At 39.7% G+C, this 19763-nt stretch overlaps 1 protein-coding gene across 2 annotated transcripts in view; it reads right to left on the bottom strand.

Moving 5' to 3' along the window:
- Positions 1-19763, bottom strand: part of LOC126379223 (synaptotagmin-7) — a 113231-nt gene that overhangs the window by 40939 nt on the left and 52529 nt on the right. For both annotated transcript variants that reach the window (XM_050027914.1, XM_050027913.1), the window contains 2 exons: positions 16463-16474; positions 10682-10838 (listed from right to left, as the gene is read on the bottom strand). In XM_050027914.1, the coding sequence (XP_049883871.1) occupies positions 10682-10838; positions 16463-16474 (169 nt within the window). The remainder of the gene's footprint in view (positions 1-10681; positions 10839-16462; positions 16475-19763) is intronic.

A 19763-nucleotide genomic window follows, 5' to 3' on the forward strand; every position in this document is an offset into this window, starting at 1 on the left:
TATCGATTATTATGGCCCTTCGAAGATACACCGACCTGCAGTGAAGCGGCGATCTGTGTGAGGCGAACACGCACTTTTTGTACTGTATTCATGTGTTATGTCTGATTGTTGAAATGTAGTTCTGTGCAATAAAGTATATTTGATTTGATTTGATTTTTTTAGTTTTTACCTCGAGTGAGGCGATTTTAAACACACAATTCGGTATGTATTTAAGGAAAAAATAAGTTACGCTAATTCTAAAACTATTACGGGATTTCGTCTTAATTAACCAATTTTTTTAGGTCACAATAGATCTAACTAGGTCGCAGTGGCCATTCGGGCTGCATTAGTTCGAGCCTTCTCAATTACACTCTCTCTCTCTATTCAAGAGCTGCGCTCTTGTCGGTGGAGTAACCGCCATTCCTCTCTTCTTCCCGCCAAAACCTTCACCTCCTGATACGACACGACCTGCACCTTCTCTTTTATTTGTTTCATAAATGTTATCCTAGGTCTACCCCTTCCTCTCTTCAATTCAATTTTTCCTTCTATAATGTTAATTACACAAATAATAATAAATCGTGGGTCTACTAATGACACTCACACACTGTTTATTATATCAAGAAGATAATAATAATATGCAGTTTAACAATTGTTAAATTCAAAAATTTAAAATTAAAATTTAAAATTTAACGCGATGTTCGTGCGTCACCCAACAGGGTCTACATAATATCAGCGTCGTGGTTCACGCCGCGACTTGTGCTGAGTGAGGCCCTTTTATCTCAGGACGTCCACCACCACCTTATGATCATTTCGACTAACATCCTTCTTGCTTCTTTTGTAATTGTTTTAGTGGAAATTTGATATGATATTGTTGTCTTTCTTTTTGTGTGTGGCGTCCTTTTATAATAAACTATTTCTATTCTATTCTATTCTATTCTAAAATTCAAAAATATCTCTATTCAGTAGGTAACATAGTTACACTTTGAATCGTCAATTTTTACATAACGAACGACATTCTGATATGTTTTAACAGTTTCTTTGCTTATTGAAATGTGACGTCACCGGGCAAAATGTCACGTGACCAACGGTTTTCGCGCGAAATTTGAAATTAATGAAGAAAAATTATTTTTTTTAGCTTTATTATAATTTTTTTCGAGAAAATAAATTATTTTAAGAGGTATAAAGGACATTGGCGAGAAAATATTTTAAAAAAAGTTAGCGTCTAGAAATGCGACATTTACTAATCTTCGTGAAATAATTTTGGCCAATTTTTCAATATATCGTAATAAATAATAATTTCTGTCCTAGGGTTTCCCGTGCGTTTATTTTAAGAACACATATAGACTCATTTTAGATATTTTTTAAGAATAGACGCTGTAATTTGGACTTAAATAAAAACTTGTATGGGCGCTCGCCATTGTTCTTTTACTAGCTCCATGTTTACGCTTTTTCTCCTCTTCGTTATACATTATACTCACAAATATACAATACAAAAAAAAAACACTACATAATAGATTCTCGATACTACGCCTACTTACTAAACGCTCCTAGCAAAAAAAAAAAAAAAAAACATAAAACGCCTAAATAACGCGCCTTAGCAAAACTTCGTATTTCAGTCACGCGTGTTCATTGCAATGAATAATTCAACAGGCGCTAAACAAAACAAGCGCACAGGTTTTCATGAAAATTAAGAGATTTCAAAGCTACTGTTATAATACCTATATCGAAAACGGGCTAACGGTAATTGGGACAGTTTACGAAATTTGTTTTCCATCTAATCATCTCTTTTAGTCCATTATCGTGCAAATTTCAGCAAGTAATAAGTATAACATAACATAAACTGCCTATATACATCCCACTGCTGGGCACAGGTCTCCCCTAAATCAACCCGAGGGGGTATGGAGCATACTCCACTACGCTGCTCCACTGCGGGCTGGTGGAGGTGTTTTTACGGCTAATAGCCGGGACCAACGGCTTAACGTGCCCTCCGAAGCACGGAATCATCTTACTTTTGCGGACAATTAGGTGATTCAAGCCTGAAAAGTCCTTACCAAACAAAGGACAAAGTAAGGATAGGACAGGAAGTAATAAGTATATGAGAGGAATAATGCGGATAAAAACTAGAAGTAGGGTGTCTTTAAATTTTGACAGTTCTCCATACTGTCCAGCTAAAATTCGTGATAAATTGTTATAACGCGTTGCTCCCAACGTGGAGTGTACCCGTCTGAAGGTTAAGGTTATAAAAAAGAAAATCAGCCAGTTGGAAAAATGGAGTTTTGATGCAAAAGAAAAACTAGAAGCACAAAATATGGGTGGCAGCACTGTTGGGTGTCTTTAAATTTTGACAGTTCTCCTTACATAATGTACATTTTCCCATTTGTATTTTTAATTTTAATTCATTTGTTTCCAACAATACTTAATTTTGTTGTAAGTATACCTATGTATATGTTATAGTTTTAACTCTTATGTTTTCTAAGAAGATTTATGGCTGTTTTAATTTAGATGTTAATTTCTGTTTAAGTTTTATACATATTTAATTATATATAAATATATATATATATACACTTTTATACAAGTTTGTTGTTGTAATTACGAATGCTGTGTGTACCTGTAATTGGAGCACATATACAAAAACTAATTTAAGACTTGCATTTTATAACTTTACACTATGTGTACTGTTGGTATACTTATCTAAATAAATAAAAAATAAATACTATCCAGCTAAAATTCGTGATAAATTGCTATAACACGTTGCTTCCAACGTGGAGTGTACCCGTCTGAACGTTGAGGTTATAAAAAAGAAAATCAGCCAGTTGGAAAAATGGAGTTTTGATGCAAAATAAGTTTTTATCATCTTAACATTCCCTTCTTAATTTTAGCCACTATATCCTCTTTTACACCACACCTCTCTCTTATCACACTGTTTCTCACTCTATCACTCAACTTCACACCGCAGATGCTACGCAACGACCTTATTTCTACGGCATTAATCCTACTTTAGCTATGCTCGGTATTTCCCTGCTCGATCGAATCAGAAATCCGCATCCGCTGGAGAACTAAAGTCACCGTCATAGCTCGGAGAATTGCAAAGCTGAAGTGGCAGTGGGCAGGACACATAGCGAGGAGAACCGATAGCCGCTGGGGCGGAAAGGTTCTAGAATGGCGACCACGTGTCGGACGACGCTCAGTGGGTAGGCCCGCTACAAGGTGGACCGACGATCTGGTGAAGGTCGCGGGAAGCAGCTGGATGCGGGCAGCGCAGGACCGATCGTCGTGGAGATCCTTGGGGGAGGCCTATGCCCAGCAGTGGGTGTCGTACGGCTGATGATGATGAATCCTATTTTCATGCTTCTTCTGCCATACCCAACATTCACTACCGTACTTCAAGGGACAAGTACTGCATTGTGAATATCCAGCCTCGCATGTTGCGATATACATTGGCTACTAATAACTGCATGCATTGTCCAAACGTGAAGCTCAAAGAAAATCTAAGTAAATCAAAATAGAAAGGAGCGTTTTCTAAACTACCCTAATGCGTCTGAACTTATCACCAGTTGGAAAGTAATCTAAAAGGGGAACTACCTTTTTGGGTTCTAATCTCGAGTTGAAAAGTTGCACAGAAGCTGTTTAGTTGAATCTTGAAGGGAGACAGGACATACAGACAAAGAGAATGGCAACAAAAACGTTTTCATCTAAAATTATGTCAAGACGAGGTCATATCGATTCAAATGTCAAAAAGTTATCAGAAAGGTTGAAAAAGCCACACCAAACACTACAGCTATTGCTCTAGTTAGAAACTAGTTTCAAATCAGTTACTTTTTACTAAACGTCAAAACACGAACTTGAATGTGATGTCATAGAAAAACGTGATAAAATTCGGGACTTTTTATTAAGTTTTTCATGACTCCCTGACTTACCCTATATAATATATTATACTACACACCCCTGCCTATCCCTTCGCGGATGCAAACGTGATGTTATGTTTTTTTTTTAATCAGTACATGGGAGTTTGCTCATTTATAGAAGCAATGGTCCATGTGAGTTACTTATGTGTCCTATGAGGTTATAGGCTGTGACGAAGTACAGTCATGAGCAATATAATGTACCCACTTTAGGACTCTGTCGCACTAACATATTTGACATTTAGTGAGACTTAGGCTGCCTGTCCATTGAAGCGGAGCGAGCTTGCGGAGCGGTGAAACGGATAAAAAAAACCAATAGGATCGCATAAAAACTCCGCTCAGCTGCAGTGGACAGAGATTGGTCAATCCTCTCTCTCTCTCTATTTAAGAGCTGCGCTCTTGTCGGTGGAGTAACCGCCATTCCTCTCTTCTTCCCGCCAAAACCTTCACCTCCCGATACGACACGACCTGCACCTTCTCTTTTATTTGTTTCATAAATGTTATCCTAGGTCTACCCCTTCCTCTCTTCCCTTCAATTTTTCCTTCTATGATGTTTGTTATAAATGAATCGTGTCGTATCAGGTGGCCAATCATATTTCCTCTCCGGTTCTCTATAGTCTTCAATATGGTTCTCTTTTCTTCAACTCTTCAATCCAATCCTATTGGTTAATATTTATCCGTTTCACCGCTCCGCAAGCTCGCTCCGCTTCAATGGACAGGCAGCCTTACAGTTCAATTTGTCAAAAAAGTTAATGTGACATGGTACCAAAGTGTATACATATTAATGCTCGTGACCGTACACAAACCAAAGTTCGCTAGTCTTTCTGCCCGTGTGTATTATTTGTAACAGTATCTATTCTGTATAGGTACTTATTTATTTCTTCCCCCCTATTCCCGTTCTATTAAACTTGATAGAATTTGATCGTTTCACGAAAGTTTTGACTTGCTCACTTCAACCGTTGAAGCGAAGCGATTCGACATAATTTAATTATCTGTTTGTGTATTTACGCCGTTTGACGAGTTGACTAGTCAAATGTGTAGGGTGGCCATTAATTTGGATTTTTCTGGACATGTTTTTCGTTTCACATTTTTGATTGTGGAAAAAAGTACGCGTGAGATGTCCCCATAAATTGAAAAAAATGCCGTAAAAGTTTGATTACCTACTTACTTCCCAAATACATACACATTACATCAATTATTACATTTTTTTGTGAGTAAAATATACCTATCCGGGGGTTTTAACAGGCCACATTGAAACAATTAATCTAAAAAAGCAATATTATTTAGACGCTTCGCTTCAATTTGACCTTGAAATCCCTCCCGGTCAAAACAAATTTGTATCCCACATTGATATTTAGAAGATATGAATGCATGGAATTAACTGTATGGGACAGTTCCCAGCCTAATATCAGTATATTAGGCAGCTAAATTACAAAATTGTATAACAATATTTTTTGTTTTTATGGGCACGTTAAGCCGTTGGTCCCGGCTATTAGCCGTAAAAACACCTCCACCAACCCGCATTGGAGCAGCGTGGTGGAGTATGCTCCATACCCCCTCCGGTTGATTGAGGGGAGGCCTATGCCCAGCAGTGGGACGTATATAGGCAGTTTGTTATGTTTTTTTTAACGTCTAGGGCACGGTGCCGAGGTTTTTCTTGCAACTTCTTTTCCCCGGCTATACATGGTAAGTGAGAAGCTGCTGTAGTTTTAGGCGGATGAAACGTTATTTATGTAATACTTGACTATAAAAAGTGTAACCATGTTGAATTAAGATATTTTTGAACTTGAATCTGAACTTGTCTCGACAGAGAATTAAACACAAGACTTTTCATTTTGTGCTCAGTTAGGTGTCTTTGTAACACATGGGGCACTCCAAGTCAATAGGTAGCCACGCGAATTCCTGTAAATGGCCAAATTTTATGGCGACAGTGGCCTTGAATTTCAAATGACCTTGACCTACAAAACATCACAAAGCAAAGTACAGCTATTTACTCTATTACCGTAGGTAGTTATTAATTAATATGAAACTTGAGTATAACCCGGGTGCTTTCAAGGCCAGAGTGAACAGGCACCTTCTGGGCGAGCTCCATCTTAGGCCTCGTCAATGCCATCGAGCAAGTCTGGGGCCAAGTGCAAACCCATCAAAGGTAAAATAAAAAACGTGCTGCTAGTACAATTTAAAATACAATACACAGGTTCGAATCCAGAACGGGCCTAAACCAATGATCTTCAAAATCGTTTTTCAAATTCATGTTTGGACCATAAATGATTATCACGTGCTCAGTGGTGAAGGAAAACATCGTGAGGCAACCCACATACCCGAGAAATGCATTTCGGAGGTATGTGACCTAACCTGTATTGGGCTGGTTTTCCCGTCGCGGGTTGGAGGGTCAGACAGGCAGTCGCTTTTGTAAAAAACCGGACCTGTCAAATCTTTAGGTTAGGTAAGCGGACCCAGTGGAAACAGGATGACGCTAGGAAGATGATGATTACGGTCACGAGCATTAATATATATACACTTTGGTACCATGTCACATTAACTTTTTTGACAAATTGAACTGTAAGTCTCACTAAATATCAAATATGTTAGTGCGACAGTCCTAAGTGGGTACATTATATTGCTCATGACTGTACACAAAATTTTATTTATTGTTAGCTACACTGATCGCGGTATGTTCGCCTAGGCCTTCTTCTGCCAACTTTATCACTTACGTCATCATAAATCTTTTTCGTTAGCAAAAATCATTTCCGAAATATTCGAATGTGATTATTCAAAAGGCGCTTACTTGGTTTTCATTGCCAGGCACCAACGACCTTTTTTCTGTATTTTTCTTACAAAACCCTCTTTACTTGGCTGAATCCAGCCAATACCATTGTATTGACAGAGCTCATAGTATTCGAGGGCAGTGAAATCGATTCCCCGACGGAACCCAGAGCCGGAGTCAGAGAAAAGGACTACTTCTTCTTCTATCTTATCGTGTGGGTTGTGAGGTGGAATACTAGCCTCATCAACCCTGGTGTCAGGGTTATGATTGAGCCGCCAAAGGCCCCTGACATGGCTCATGTAACGACTACTCACTTACATCAGTAAATAGTAACCGGGACCAACGGTTTAACGTGCCTTCCGAAGCAGGGATCATCTTACTTTCGGACATTCAGGTGATCAGCCTGTAATGTCCTAACCAAACTAGGGATCACAAAGTGATTTTTGTGATATGTCCCCACCGGGATTTGAACCCGGAACCTCCGGATCGTGGGCCCAACGCTCATACCACTGGGCCACGGAGGACATCTTAGTATACGTCAAAAAAAGAATTCTGCCGGCGGCCCTGTTGTGGCTCGTTCGGAAAGTTAATTGATTTTCTGTCGACAACTGTCTCTTTACTGGAGCCTAGCTTCCTGCCCGTGACTCCGTCTATGTTCATAATATGATAGCAAATAAATGAAATCATCCTTATCGTGTGGGTTGTGTAGTGGAATACCAACCTCATCAACCCTGCTGTCAAGGTTATGATTGAGCCGCCAAAGGCCCCTGACATGGCTCATGTAACGATTACTCACTCACATCAGTAAATAGTAACCGGGACCAACGGCTCAACGTGCCTTCTGAAACACGGATCATCTTACTTTCGGACAATCTGGTGATCAGTCTGATATATGATCCACGCAGGATATTTTATTTTTGTCTGACATACGCAATAATAATAATACCTAACTGTTGTTTCGTTTCTCAAGTTCTTATTGAATTACTTCAGACGTTATTTACGAGACTACAGAGTCATATCGAATAAAACATTTAATTAAACGTCAAATTCTAAATAACATTACGAGGATTCTGGTAATTTACCTAAGTCAATAGGGACCTAAATACACACATCATCAGCTGATATAGTGAAAACCACGGAAGAAAGTTTTTGAAAAAATTCTTCAACAAAACCTCGAACTCTTTTATTTCGGTTCATTTCGGGTAAAAGTAGAGAACAGGGGGTTAAAATGGGCCACATCGAAGCAATTCATCTAAGAAAGCAATATTGCAATTTGATATTTGCGCATATAAAAGTAAGTGCGCAATGCAAACAACTGTCAAATAGCAATATTGCTTTCTTAGATGAATTGCCTCTGGCATTTTAACCCCCATGTTTATTTCGAGGTTTTGTGAACAAAACACAAACGTTTATAAAACATTTAGTACAAATTGCTCTGTAGCAATTTCTTCCAGGTAACCACTACCACGAATCAGCCATTAAAAAACTTGGATGGGGGGTTTCCACTATAGCGCGACGATGTATACAGGGTGTTAGTGACATCGTAACGAATACTGAGGGGGATAATTCAGACCATGATTCTGAGTTAATATCAAGTGGAATTTTCCGTCGCAAAATTCATGTTTTTTTTTAAATTATTTTAATTCGATCGAAAATTGCACTTGATATTAACTAAATTATATAAGCTAAATTAGCCCCCTCAGTATTCGTTACGATGTCACTTACACCCCTTACCAGTACATACAGATAGCCATACAAGTAGGTATTGGTGTTAGTAACACCGTAACGAATACTGAGGGGGATGATTCAGACCATGATTCTGAGTTGATATTAAGTGGAATTTCCTGTCGGAAAATTTACGATTTTTTTATGTTTTTTTTTTAAATTTCCGTTCCATACTTTTGCGACGGAAAATTCCACTTCTTATCAAATCAGAATCATGGCCTGACCATCCCTCAAAGTTTTCGTTGCGATGTCACTAACACCCTGTATACTATTAACCGATTTTAAATACTTATATATTTTTTTAATATATTTTTACGTTATATGATAACTACCCATTCAAATATACATTTAGGATAAGTCACCGAGACGCCGAGATCAGGTCGCCGGCGGTCGCCAAACAATTCATTTACAAATGTAAAGTGGGTAATCTGACTTGGCGACGCGACGCTTTAGCAACGGCGTTGCTAGCGACGTAGCCATGGCGTCTCAGTGAGTTATTATACGCCTAAGACAAGTATTACCTTAACCAATATAATGAGGAAATTTCCAAGCTACGTTCTCAAAAAACATATTATTATATAGATGTCACTGTACACGTTTGTCTTCGTTTAACCTTCTAATTTCATGGATAACAGACATCATCATCATCACCAGCCCATTAACGTCCCCACTGCTGGGGCACGGGCCTTCCCTATGGATGAGTAGGGAGATCGGGCCTTATACCATCACGCGGGCCCAGTGCGGATTGATGGTTATTAACGACTGCTAATGCAGCCGGCACCAACGGCTTAACGTGCCTTCCGAAGCACGGAGGAGCTCGAGATGAAAACTTTCTTTTAGTGGTCACCCATCCAATGACCGGCCTTTGCGAAAGTTGCTTTACTTCAACAATCGCAGACCGAGCGCGTTAACCGCTGCGCCACCGAGCTCCACAACAGACATACTTAACTTACCTATTATGCGTCTTTTATCTTTAATTTGGGTATAAATGATGACCTTTGTTATTACACCCAGGCACAACACATCTCTCCACCCATTATTATTCTGATCAAAATAAAGAGAAGCAATATAATCCTATACATAATCTAATCCTGCTTGCTTCTATGCTGTTCTGGGAGCAAATAAAAAACATAGAAAACGTTCAGCTGCTTGTCTTCCCGGGCATGTCGTAAAAACCGACAAAGGGATTGTGTCCTCTAACATGATGGACTAATGTTATGGGCGATAGGCTGATCCCTTATCACTATAAGGTTCATCATATCCAGCTTACGACATCGTATCAACAGTGGCTGCAAGTCGTCTTTGATTACTTGTGGCTCTGCCCACCCCATTGGGGATTACGGGCGTGAGTTTATGTATGTATAATCTAATCCAAATATCAATCATCAATTATTTTTATGAAAATAAGTAATTTTCTCGTATATTTTTTGGAGAACCTAGCTTGGAAAATCCCTTGTTGATTCCAACATGTAAATATACCTACTCAAATACTTAACATAATAATTTACAAACATACAACAACCATGAATGTATTAATGTACTACCATACAACAACACATCAACACTGAAAATATACCTTATAGTTACTTACTTTAACCGGCTGAACTTTATCCAGAATTTTGTACCGGGATATTTAATCCGATTACCCAGTTTCCTAAATGGGTTTAACCGGGTTTCTGTGATCAGATTATCGATATTCACACCCCGATTTTAAATTCTAGTTTCAAAATGCAGACTAAAAAGTTGTACTATATAGAATACAGACGAATTTAAGTTTAAAATTGATTGATATTGGTGCTGATTTCAGTACTCACCATCTAATTTTATTTTGAAAAAATGAAAATTTTTAGTAATATAATTATGACTTTTTCTTATCCTTCGAAAACGAAAGTTAATTGCTTCAATATGGCCTTTATAACCTCCCAGATCTTAGCAAAAATAGACAAGGAGAAAAATATTTTAGCCTGTTCAATTAGATACTTTAGTGAAATCAATTTTAACTTTTATTCATCTGTAATTACAATTAAAACCTAAATTCATCTGTAAGTATTTGATAAAAATGTTGTATTCTTCCGTTTTAAATCTGCCACTAACTTTTTTCCTCGGTTTTTCCTCAACTTCCTAATTTCATAAATCTACTCACATTCTCATTAAGAAAATACATTTAAAAAACCAATTACTTATTTCTGTATAACATATTTTTTACCATTACAAATTTTAAATTAAAAATAAATTTAATTTCCTCCCTTTCCTTTCTTCTCCTCGAAATTTCCTCAAAAAGGGATTGACTCCTCAAAAAGGTACTTACGGAAGGATGCGGCGGGTGTTCCTGTCCCTTGACATTTTGCAGCTGTTTGTTGTGCGCGGTGGGCGTGCGCTCGCCAGGGGCTGTGGACGCGCTGGCGGCTGCTCCTGCGCTGCTCCCCGCCGGGGACTTCGCTTGCGGCGAGCTTGTGGAGGTGGTCCTGGGGAGGGATGGCTTTACTTTAGTCTGCGCTATGTTATATCTGTATTACCTATAAATGCTAGTCACCCCTTGAGATATGTCTCCCGGTCGAGGGGAGGCTTGTGCCCAGCGGTGACACATATACAGAGTGTGAGTGACATCGTAACAAAAACTAACCGATCATTCAGACAATGATTCTGAGTTGACAACAAGTGGGATTTTCTGTCGCAAAGGAATGAAAATAATTCAAACTGAAAATAATTTAAACACTAATCTTTATGAATTTTCCGAAAGGAAATTCCACTTGATATTAACTCAGAATCATGGCCTGAATCATCCCCCTCTGTATTCGTTACGATGCCACTAACACCCTGTATAGCGTATTCAGGGTATGTCTATATTCTCTACCTATACATTGTAATTTTCTCCCAAATGAATGAGTGAGAAATGAGAATGAGAAAATGTATGACAATATTTTTATTCATCTAGACCAACTGACCTCGTAATGAACGTAATGGTGCTGATTACTCAAAAACATATTATGAGCATGCATGAAGACTTTGATGAGAGTGGAAGAAGCGGAAGTGGTCTGTCAGGACCGTAATAAGTGGAATTTTGTGGCCTCTACCTACCCCAAAGGGAAAATACTAATTACTTTGTGGTCCCTAGTTTGTTGATGTCCTAACCAAACTAGGGAGCACAAAGTGTTTTTTGTGATTTGTCCCCACCGGGATTCGAACCCGGGACCTCCGGATCGTGAGTACAACACGTCTTGTAATTATTAATTTTTATTTTGGTGCAATAAAGTATTTGTCTCCTGATTACTTGCGGCTCTGCCAACCCCATTAGGGATTACGGGCGTGAGGTTATGTATGTAGAAACTGTCTAAGAGCAGTATGCATAGCAAAAACCCGTTCCAACTTAGATGGACTTAAATTGAAACTGCAATGAACTGCTTCTAACAACTTTTGAATTTCTAAACTTAATTCTTGAACATTGTTTCTTGAAGAATCTCAATAAATAGCGCTTCTTCTTCTATTTTGTTATGGGGTCAATATTTCCCTATTTTGTTATGGGTTCGAATCCCGGTAGGGACAAATCACAAAAATCACTTTGTGATCCCTAGTTTGGTTAGGACATTACAGGCTGTTCAGTGTTCACCCGATTGTCCGATCCGATGATCCGTGCTTCGGAAGGCACGTTAAGCCGTTGGTCCCGGTTACTACTCACTGATGTAAGTTAGTAGTCGTTACATGAGTCATGTCAGGGGCCTTTGACGGCTCAATAGTAACCCTGACACCAGGGATGGTTAGGTTGGTACTCCTCCTCACAACCTACACGATAGAAGAAGAAGAACGGGGTCTAGGCGTGATCTCATGTATGTATGACTGTGTACAATGCCTCTGTCGGTTTTTACGACATGCCCGGGAAGATAAGCAGCTGAATCAGTTTACCATAGAAGCCTCAATTAGATATCTGCATTTGAAATGCGAACCGTATCCTGGTAGAAACAGTAGCAACAAGTTCCAACTAACTTCATTCCGAATGTTCTGGACTGTTGGTGAAGTTCTAACTGTCTGGTCTGGACTGGATTCTATACTTTAAAACTTGTGCTTTAAGGCATATGCTCATTACAGCGTATCATACTAGGACTGTGCTAGGACCGAACATTTTTTCTTGACTTATTGTAGATTTGCCGCAGATGGTATTAACTACTTGGCCGGGCAAATGGGGAGCGCTGAAGGCTCTCACCTGGTACAACGTTTAAGACAACAGGCCTGAGGGTGCCCAGTTGGGCGCGAACCTCGGCTCAGGGCGTCGTCTGAGAAGAAAAATATTTGAAATTAATCGATTCTAGTGGGTCGATAGCGATAAGCGCTGGAAAATCGTCGACCACGCCGGCGGGGTCGGTATTGAGGTCCTGAAGTGTTTGGTGTCGCGAGCTGATTGACCGCCTCTATCGCTAGAGTAATCGGTACCGTCCCTAGGGCGGATGTATTCGGAAGCCGCAACTACCAGGGGATTTGGGTGGTGCGGAGCAGAATCGAAAAAAACGTTTTGAAACTAGTGTTCGGACCACAAACAAAATATAAAAATGTGTATGGTTTTGTTACTATTAAAAAGGTATTGTCATAGACAAAAAAAAGACTTCCTTCTTGCCATCAAAAATGGATGCATAATCAATATTTTCTTGTGTTAAAAAATTATCTAAAACAATACTAAAAATATTATGGTGATTTATAAAATAATAATAATAAAAGTGTAAAATATGTGAATAAGTAAAAAAAAACAATAAACTTTAAAATATTACTTTATGTGGTCGTTTAATTACCAGCACACCACTCAACCATCACACCTAGAACGCCACAACTAGCTAGGACTGAAGGGGCGCGTGCCGGACGCTACTATGCCCATAGCAACGGAGCAACCCCGTTCTATCCCCGTATGTACCGGGAATTGGCTGCGGCACGCTGAGAGGTGAGGATATGGTATCCCGACGTGCCGGCAGAGTAGGGGAATGATTGGTGATGACGATGATAAAGTAGAAGCAACAGCAAGCAGGAATATATATACATTGTTTTAAGTTTACGCGGTTATTATCATAATTAAAGCACATAATAACGGGTTCTTACCGCGTTTAAATGGGGATATGAGACTCCCGATATTTCGACACTGTTGCAAGTGCCATGATCACGGGATGACTGATGAGATTGGAGTGGAGTAGGTAGATCCCGTGATCATGGCACTTGCAACAGTGTCGAAATATCGGGAGTCTCATATCCCCATTTAAACGCGGTAAGAACCCGTTATTATGTGCTTTAATTAGGAATATATATAGTTTATTAAAAACACTTCACAAACAGGATAGGAATATACATAGTTCACAATATTACACACTTCACAAAAGAATCAAGACTAAGGATTTAGAGGGCACGGCCCTAAACAGTATAATATACTTGTTGTTTTAATGAAGGTCGGGGATGCAGTGAGTCAAAAGTGAGTAAAATGAAAGGAAATGTGAATGGAATGGAATGAGAATTTCGTAATTTAAAATGATGATGGTCCGAACAAAAGGCCAGAGTTTGTACTCTGCTACATGGCTACTTTAACTTTAACGGCCTCCGTGGTCCAGTGGTTGAGCGTTGTGCTCACGATCCGGAGGTCCCGGGTTCGAATCCCGGTGGGGACAAATCACAAAAATCACTTTGTGATCCCTAGGTTGCTTAGGACATTACAGGCCGATCACCTGATTGTCCAAAAAGTAAAAAGATCCGTGCTTCGGAAGGCACGTTAAGCCGTTGGTCCCGGTTATTACTTACCGGTGTAAGTACGTAGTCGTTACATGAGTCATGTCAGGGGCCTATGGCGACTCAGTAATAACCCTGACACCAGGTTTGATGGGGTTGGTAATTCACCTCACGATCCACTTGGCTACTTGACAGATAGATAGATAAAATACTTTATTGAGCACAATGGACACAAAATACAGAGATAAGACAACATATACAGAAAAGCACAACAGGCGGCCTCATTGCTCATGCAGCAATTTCTTCCAGGCAACCTTTGGGTACAGGAAAATGTCAGTTTTCAGATAAGTATTTTAAAAATTACAATTGCCTATTTTCGTCATCACTAATTTAAGAGCCACGCTCTTGTCGGTGTAGCATCCTCCATGCTACTTTTTAGGGAAAAATAGAGCAGTAGTTTCCCTCTTGCCTTCTGCCCAATTACTTATTTTATACATACATACATACATAAACTCACGCCCGTAATCCCTAATGGGGTGGGCAGAGCCACAAGGTGCATAAGGTGCAGGTGGGTGGTGTGGTGGTGGTGGTGGGTGGTGGTGTGGTGGTAGTGGTGCTTATTCTATACCTCTTAAAATATTTTATATGGATCTGAAACGTGGAAGCTGACTCGGAATGACAGAGAGAGACTCGAAGCCTTTGAAATGTGGTTTTGGAGGAGGATGGAAAGAATAAATTGGACTGAAAGAGTTACTAATGAGGAAGTGCTAGTAAGAGTAAGGGAAAAGATGCAAATATTGAGAGTTATTGAGGACAGAAGATGCAAGATGATTGGACAGTTAATAAGACACGACGAATTTATTAAAAACATCATAGAAGAGAAGATAAAAGGAAAGAGAGGAAGGGGAAGACCAAGGAGAGCTTACATGGAACAGATTAAAGAGAAGGCGAACGTCGTGTCTTATAAGGAAGTGAAGGAATTTGCCTTGATAGACAAGAATGGGGAGTGCTACACTGACAAGAGCGTGGCTCTTAAATTAGTGATGAAAATACTTTATATCCTTGAAAAAACCAAGTTCAAGAAACAGAACTGGCGAGCCGCACCGTAAGTAATATTACACGAACCATTTGGAGCCACTTTTGACCCCCTCATAAATCAAAAACTATTTCACATAAACGTATCAAATTTGGCTCATATATTGAGACTTGCGAGATACATATGTCGTGGCCAGATCATAGAATTGATCATTTCATGATGTGCTCGATCATTTCATGAAATGGTCATATTTCATGAAATAGAATATCATTAGTTGGCCACATCATGATGTAGTTTGGCAAGATCAATGAACACGTAAAATTAGTAACATTATCCACCGATAGTGGCGCTGTTGTCGATTATATTCAAAACTTGATTGATATTATAATTGATGAATCAATGTTATTGTTCAATTTTCCATATCGAATAGGGACATAATTTTGAATCTAAGAAATTTATCACCTATTTGCATTTTTATTACACCACATAGCGTGGACATCGCCTACATTAACGATATGGCCAAACGTTGATTGATATATCATAAAACGTTGACGTTTCAACGAAATGGTCAACTTAAGTTGGCCATTTCATGAAATATGACCATTTCATGTTATGGTCGACCACATCATGAAATGATCAATTTTACGATCTGGCCACGACACATATGTATTCTTCATAAGCTTATCTCAAATGGTTATTTAGATATGTAATGTTCAAAAATCCTCATTTTTATCATTGTCTGACTGACTGACCTATATACATTTTTCCTCAATTATTTTAAATTTCGCGCGGGAACGGTTGGTCACGTGACATTATGCCCAGTGACGTCACTTTTTTTTGTTTTGGTTTTCCCCGAAGGGTAAGGCAAAGGGAACTATGCCCATACACTCCATACAGCCATGTCTGACGTATTTTTTTTCTTGATGATTAATGAAATGATGAAAGGTGATGATGTTGAAACCTAAGCCCCCACCCTCGGAGTAGACTCCTACACCGAACCCCAAACGAATTAACTCAAAAGTCCGCATAAACTTTTGAGTTATGAAGCGGCTTCCCGGCACGAAGCGAAAATAGGCAGATACACTTTGTTTATTGAATACTCCAATATAATAACACTCGCGAATGTCTTCCGACTAACTTAATGCGATCATTAACCACAAAACACCACTTCGTATTAATTATTTAGATTATTCAATGAAGAAAGCAACTGTCCCGTTCCCGTTTCCCGCCAAAAAGCCCCAGTGAAGTCACAGTTCAACAAACAAAGAAACTGTCAAACAGTATCACTTGAAACCTTTTCAATATGGCGACGTTATAGTAGACACAAAATAAAACTAATTAATGTAGGTAAATACTTACTCCAATTGCGCTCTGTAGCCGCCAGGGACAGCACATGGAAAAAAAGAAAGGTTTTTTTAATTAACCAGAGTACAGAAGGGCTAGTAAGGTATTAAAATAATTGTTTTAACATACATACATACATAAACTCACGCCTATTTCCCTCCGGGGTAAGCAAAGACTATAGAATTCCATTTGCTTCGATCCTGGCACACTTCTCTTGCTTCCTCCACATTCATCAATCGTTTCATACACGCACGCCGGTTCAGAGTAGATCGTATTTAACCTTTTCTAAGGACATCTCCAATTGGGTCGTATAATAGATTCAAGATAAATTATGAAATTCTAATTACTAAATAAAGACTGATCTAAAAGTAATGTGAAATATTTCCTCTTTTCTATTTAACTTACGTATATTTTCGAATTTTAATCATGAAAAACGTAATAATAAGTCCAACGTTTTATCACGTTTTGCTATGACGTCACTGTGTGCTTTATCATACAAATTCCATACTTAGTAATTTCGTGTTTTGATTTGACTAGTTGGAAACAAGCCTATTTGGTCAATGTAAGTAAGTAAGTAAGTAATATATTTATTTCCTCTACAAATAACATTGTTCTTATACTAGTTTACAATCATTTTATAACATGAACATTAATAATATTTGTAGAAGCTGGAGGCTAAACTAGGGTACCCTGTGTTATAGATCTCCAGGCCTCCACCTCCAGGAATACGAATGTACATTTTATCTTTTATCTTTGTATTTAAGTCTTACCCAAAAACAAAGATTAAAGATGCATATGTCTGTTATGGGATGTAAGGGGCTCCAAACGACCCCTTTCGGAGTCCAAGCCAACCTCGCCTGCACGCGGTACATCCTGCTATTCAACGAAAGAGGCTCTGGCGACCCACCAACACGCACTGGACCAGCGCGGTGGGCTTATGGTCCAAACCCCCCCCAACATGACCTCTACACACGAGAAACGGCCCCCAGTCCCCGGCAGCCCCGCTGTCCGTGGCTACGGGTGAAGGTCGCGGGAAGCCGCTGGATGCGGGCAGCGCAGGACCGATCGTCGTGGAGATCCTTGGGGGAGGCCTATGCCCAGCAGTGGGCGTCATACGGCTGATGATGATGATGATGATGTCTGTTATCCATGAAATTAGAAGGTTAAACGAAGGAAAATCTCTACAGAGACCTCTATGTTGTTTTTGAGGAACGTAGGTTGGGTAGTCCCTCACTGGGATGTAATCGTTAGCTTATGTCATGATATTTTGGTTTTATTCAAATCAAATCAAATCAAATATACTTTATTGCACACAACATACAAAATAAATTAACACAGACGATGATAGATACAGTACAATCTGGCTGCCTTATTGTTAAGCAGCAATTTCTATTTTATTTATCCGTGTTATCCGAAAAAATATCTTTTTCATATCCCAACCCTATTTAAAACGCATCAGTTTTATATTACACCGCATTGCAAAGGATTTTCACTCTTAATTCCTGGCGATAGGGGCTAGATTCCGTTGCTTGAGCTGTAATCCTTGCAATATGAATTCTGTCCCGCGACATTAGAAGTCATTTGCATAATTTCTGTAATTTTAAACGGTTTATAGTTCATTTAATATCGGCTTATCTTCGCGCTATCAACGATGCAGGGTGGGCAGAAGCTTTCATAGACAAACACGTGTTTCTAGTTTCAGAAGTTCCTTCAGCGCTCCGCATTAGCCTGTGTCTGTGGACGGTTTACAAGAGCCAAAAGATATAGCAGAGATGTTTGCCAGAAAGTTTAGGGTTCAGCCAGTTCCCGTTCCTTGCTTGTCGACGACGGAACAGAATGCAACGCCCGATTTCAGTGTGAGCGATTGTTCTTTACATATAACCGCGGAAGATGTAAGAAAGGCTATAGCTCAGACGAAGCGTGGCAAATCTCCTGGACACGATGCACTGAGCATTGAGCATTTGCTATGTGCAGGAGAATTGCTACACTCAAAACTGAGTTATTTCTATAATCTGTGTATTAAATACAATCACTTACCTGAAGCGTTGATGAGGACACAGATAGTGCCCATCGTAAAAAACAAGACGGGTGACCTTAGTTCTGCAGCTAATTATCGTCCTATTTCTTTGGGAACGGTGATTGGTAAGACTTTGGAGAGGCTGCTACAGCCTGAACTGCTGAAGGCATTAAATATTGATGACGCCCAGTTTGGCTTCCGTCCAGGGCTCTCGACGGACTCGGCCATTATAAGTTTGAAGCACACGGTGGGTCACTATATTGCTCGTGATACAAGTGTGTACGCGTGTTTCCTGGATTTGAGTCGTGCGTTTGATCTAGTGAATTATAATATACTCTGGAAAAAACTGCGCGACTCTAAGGTGCCGAAAGTAGTGGTCGATTTGTTGAGGGTTTGGTACGGCGGCCAAACTAACAATGTTAGATGGGGTGACACGACTTCCAACGATTTCAGGTTGGATTGCGGAGTTCGCCAGGGAGGGCTTACCTCTCCGGACCTTTTTAACCTCTACGTAAATGACTTGATGGGTGAGCTGAGGAGGACCAAAGTCGGTTGTCACTTGGGCAATGTTTGTGTAAACAACCTAAGTTACGCTGACGACATGGTGCTCCTCAGCCCATCGATCAATGGTCTCAGAAAGCTTCTTTCGGTCTGTGAGCATTATGCTAATGCTCATGGACTGAAATATAATGTGCTGAAAACGGAAATGATGGTTTTTAAAGCTGGTAAGGGTCCGGAGAGTGTGCCAGAGGTAAGGTTGACTGGTACGGCGGTTCAGGTTGTTCGGCAGGTCAAGTATCTCGGACATATACTGACACCTGAGCTGAAAGACGATCTGGATATCGAAAGGGAAAGGCGGGCGCTCTCGATTCGATGTAACATGCTCGCCCGTAGATTCGCTAGATGCAGTTCGAGTGTTAAGAACACATTATTCAGGGCTTACTGCCAATGTTTTTACACCAGCCAGCTATGGGTTACATACAAAAAAGCGTCCTTGAGAATCATGAGAGTCCAGTACAATGATGCTTACCGCATTCTCATGAAGCATCCACGTTATTGTAGTGCATCGGGCATGTTTGCCGAGGCGGGAGTGCCAGACTTTTTCGCTGTTGTTCGGGGCCGCATCGCTTCTTTTTGGGAAAGATTGCGAAAATCGAACAATAGTATCCTGAAAGCTATCTGTGAAGATCTACCTAGTCCAATATTTAGACATTGGTTGGGGGTCCATCTGAGTTCGAACCAAAAATAACTTTTAACTTTTAGGTAACTACTTGACTGGGTTGTATTTTACTACACTCT

This window comes from Pectinophora gossypiella, chromosome 28 (assembly GCF_024362695.1).
Source record: "Pectinophora gossypiella chromosome 28, ilPecGoss1.1, whole genome shotgun sequence".
Taxonomy (NCBI): Eukaryota; Metazoa; Arthropoda; class Insecta; order Lepidoptera; family Gelechiidae; genus Pectinophora; species Pectinophora gossypiella.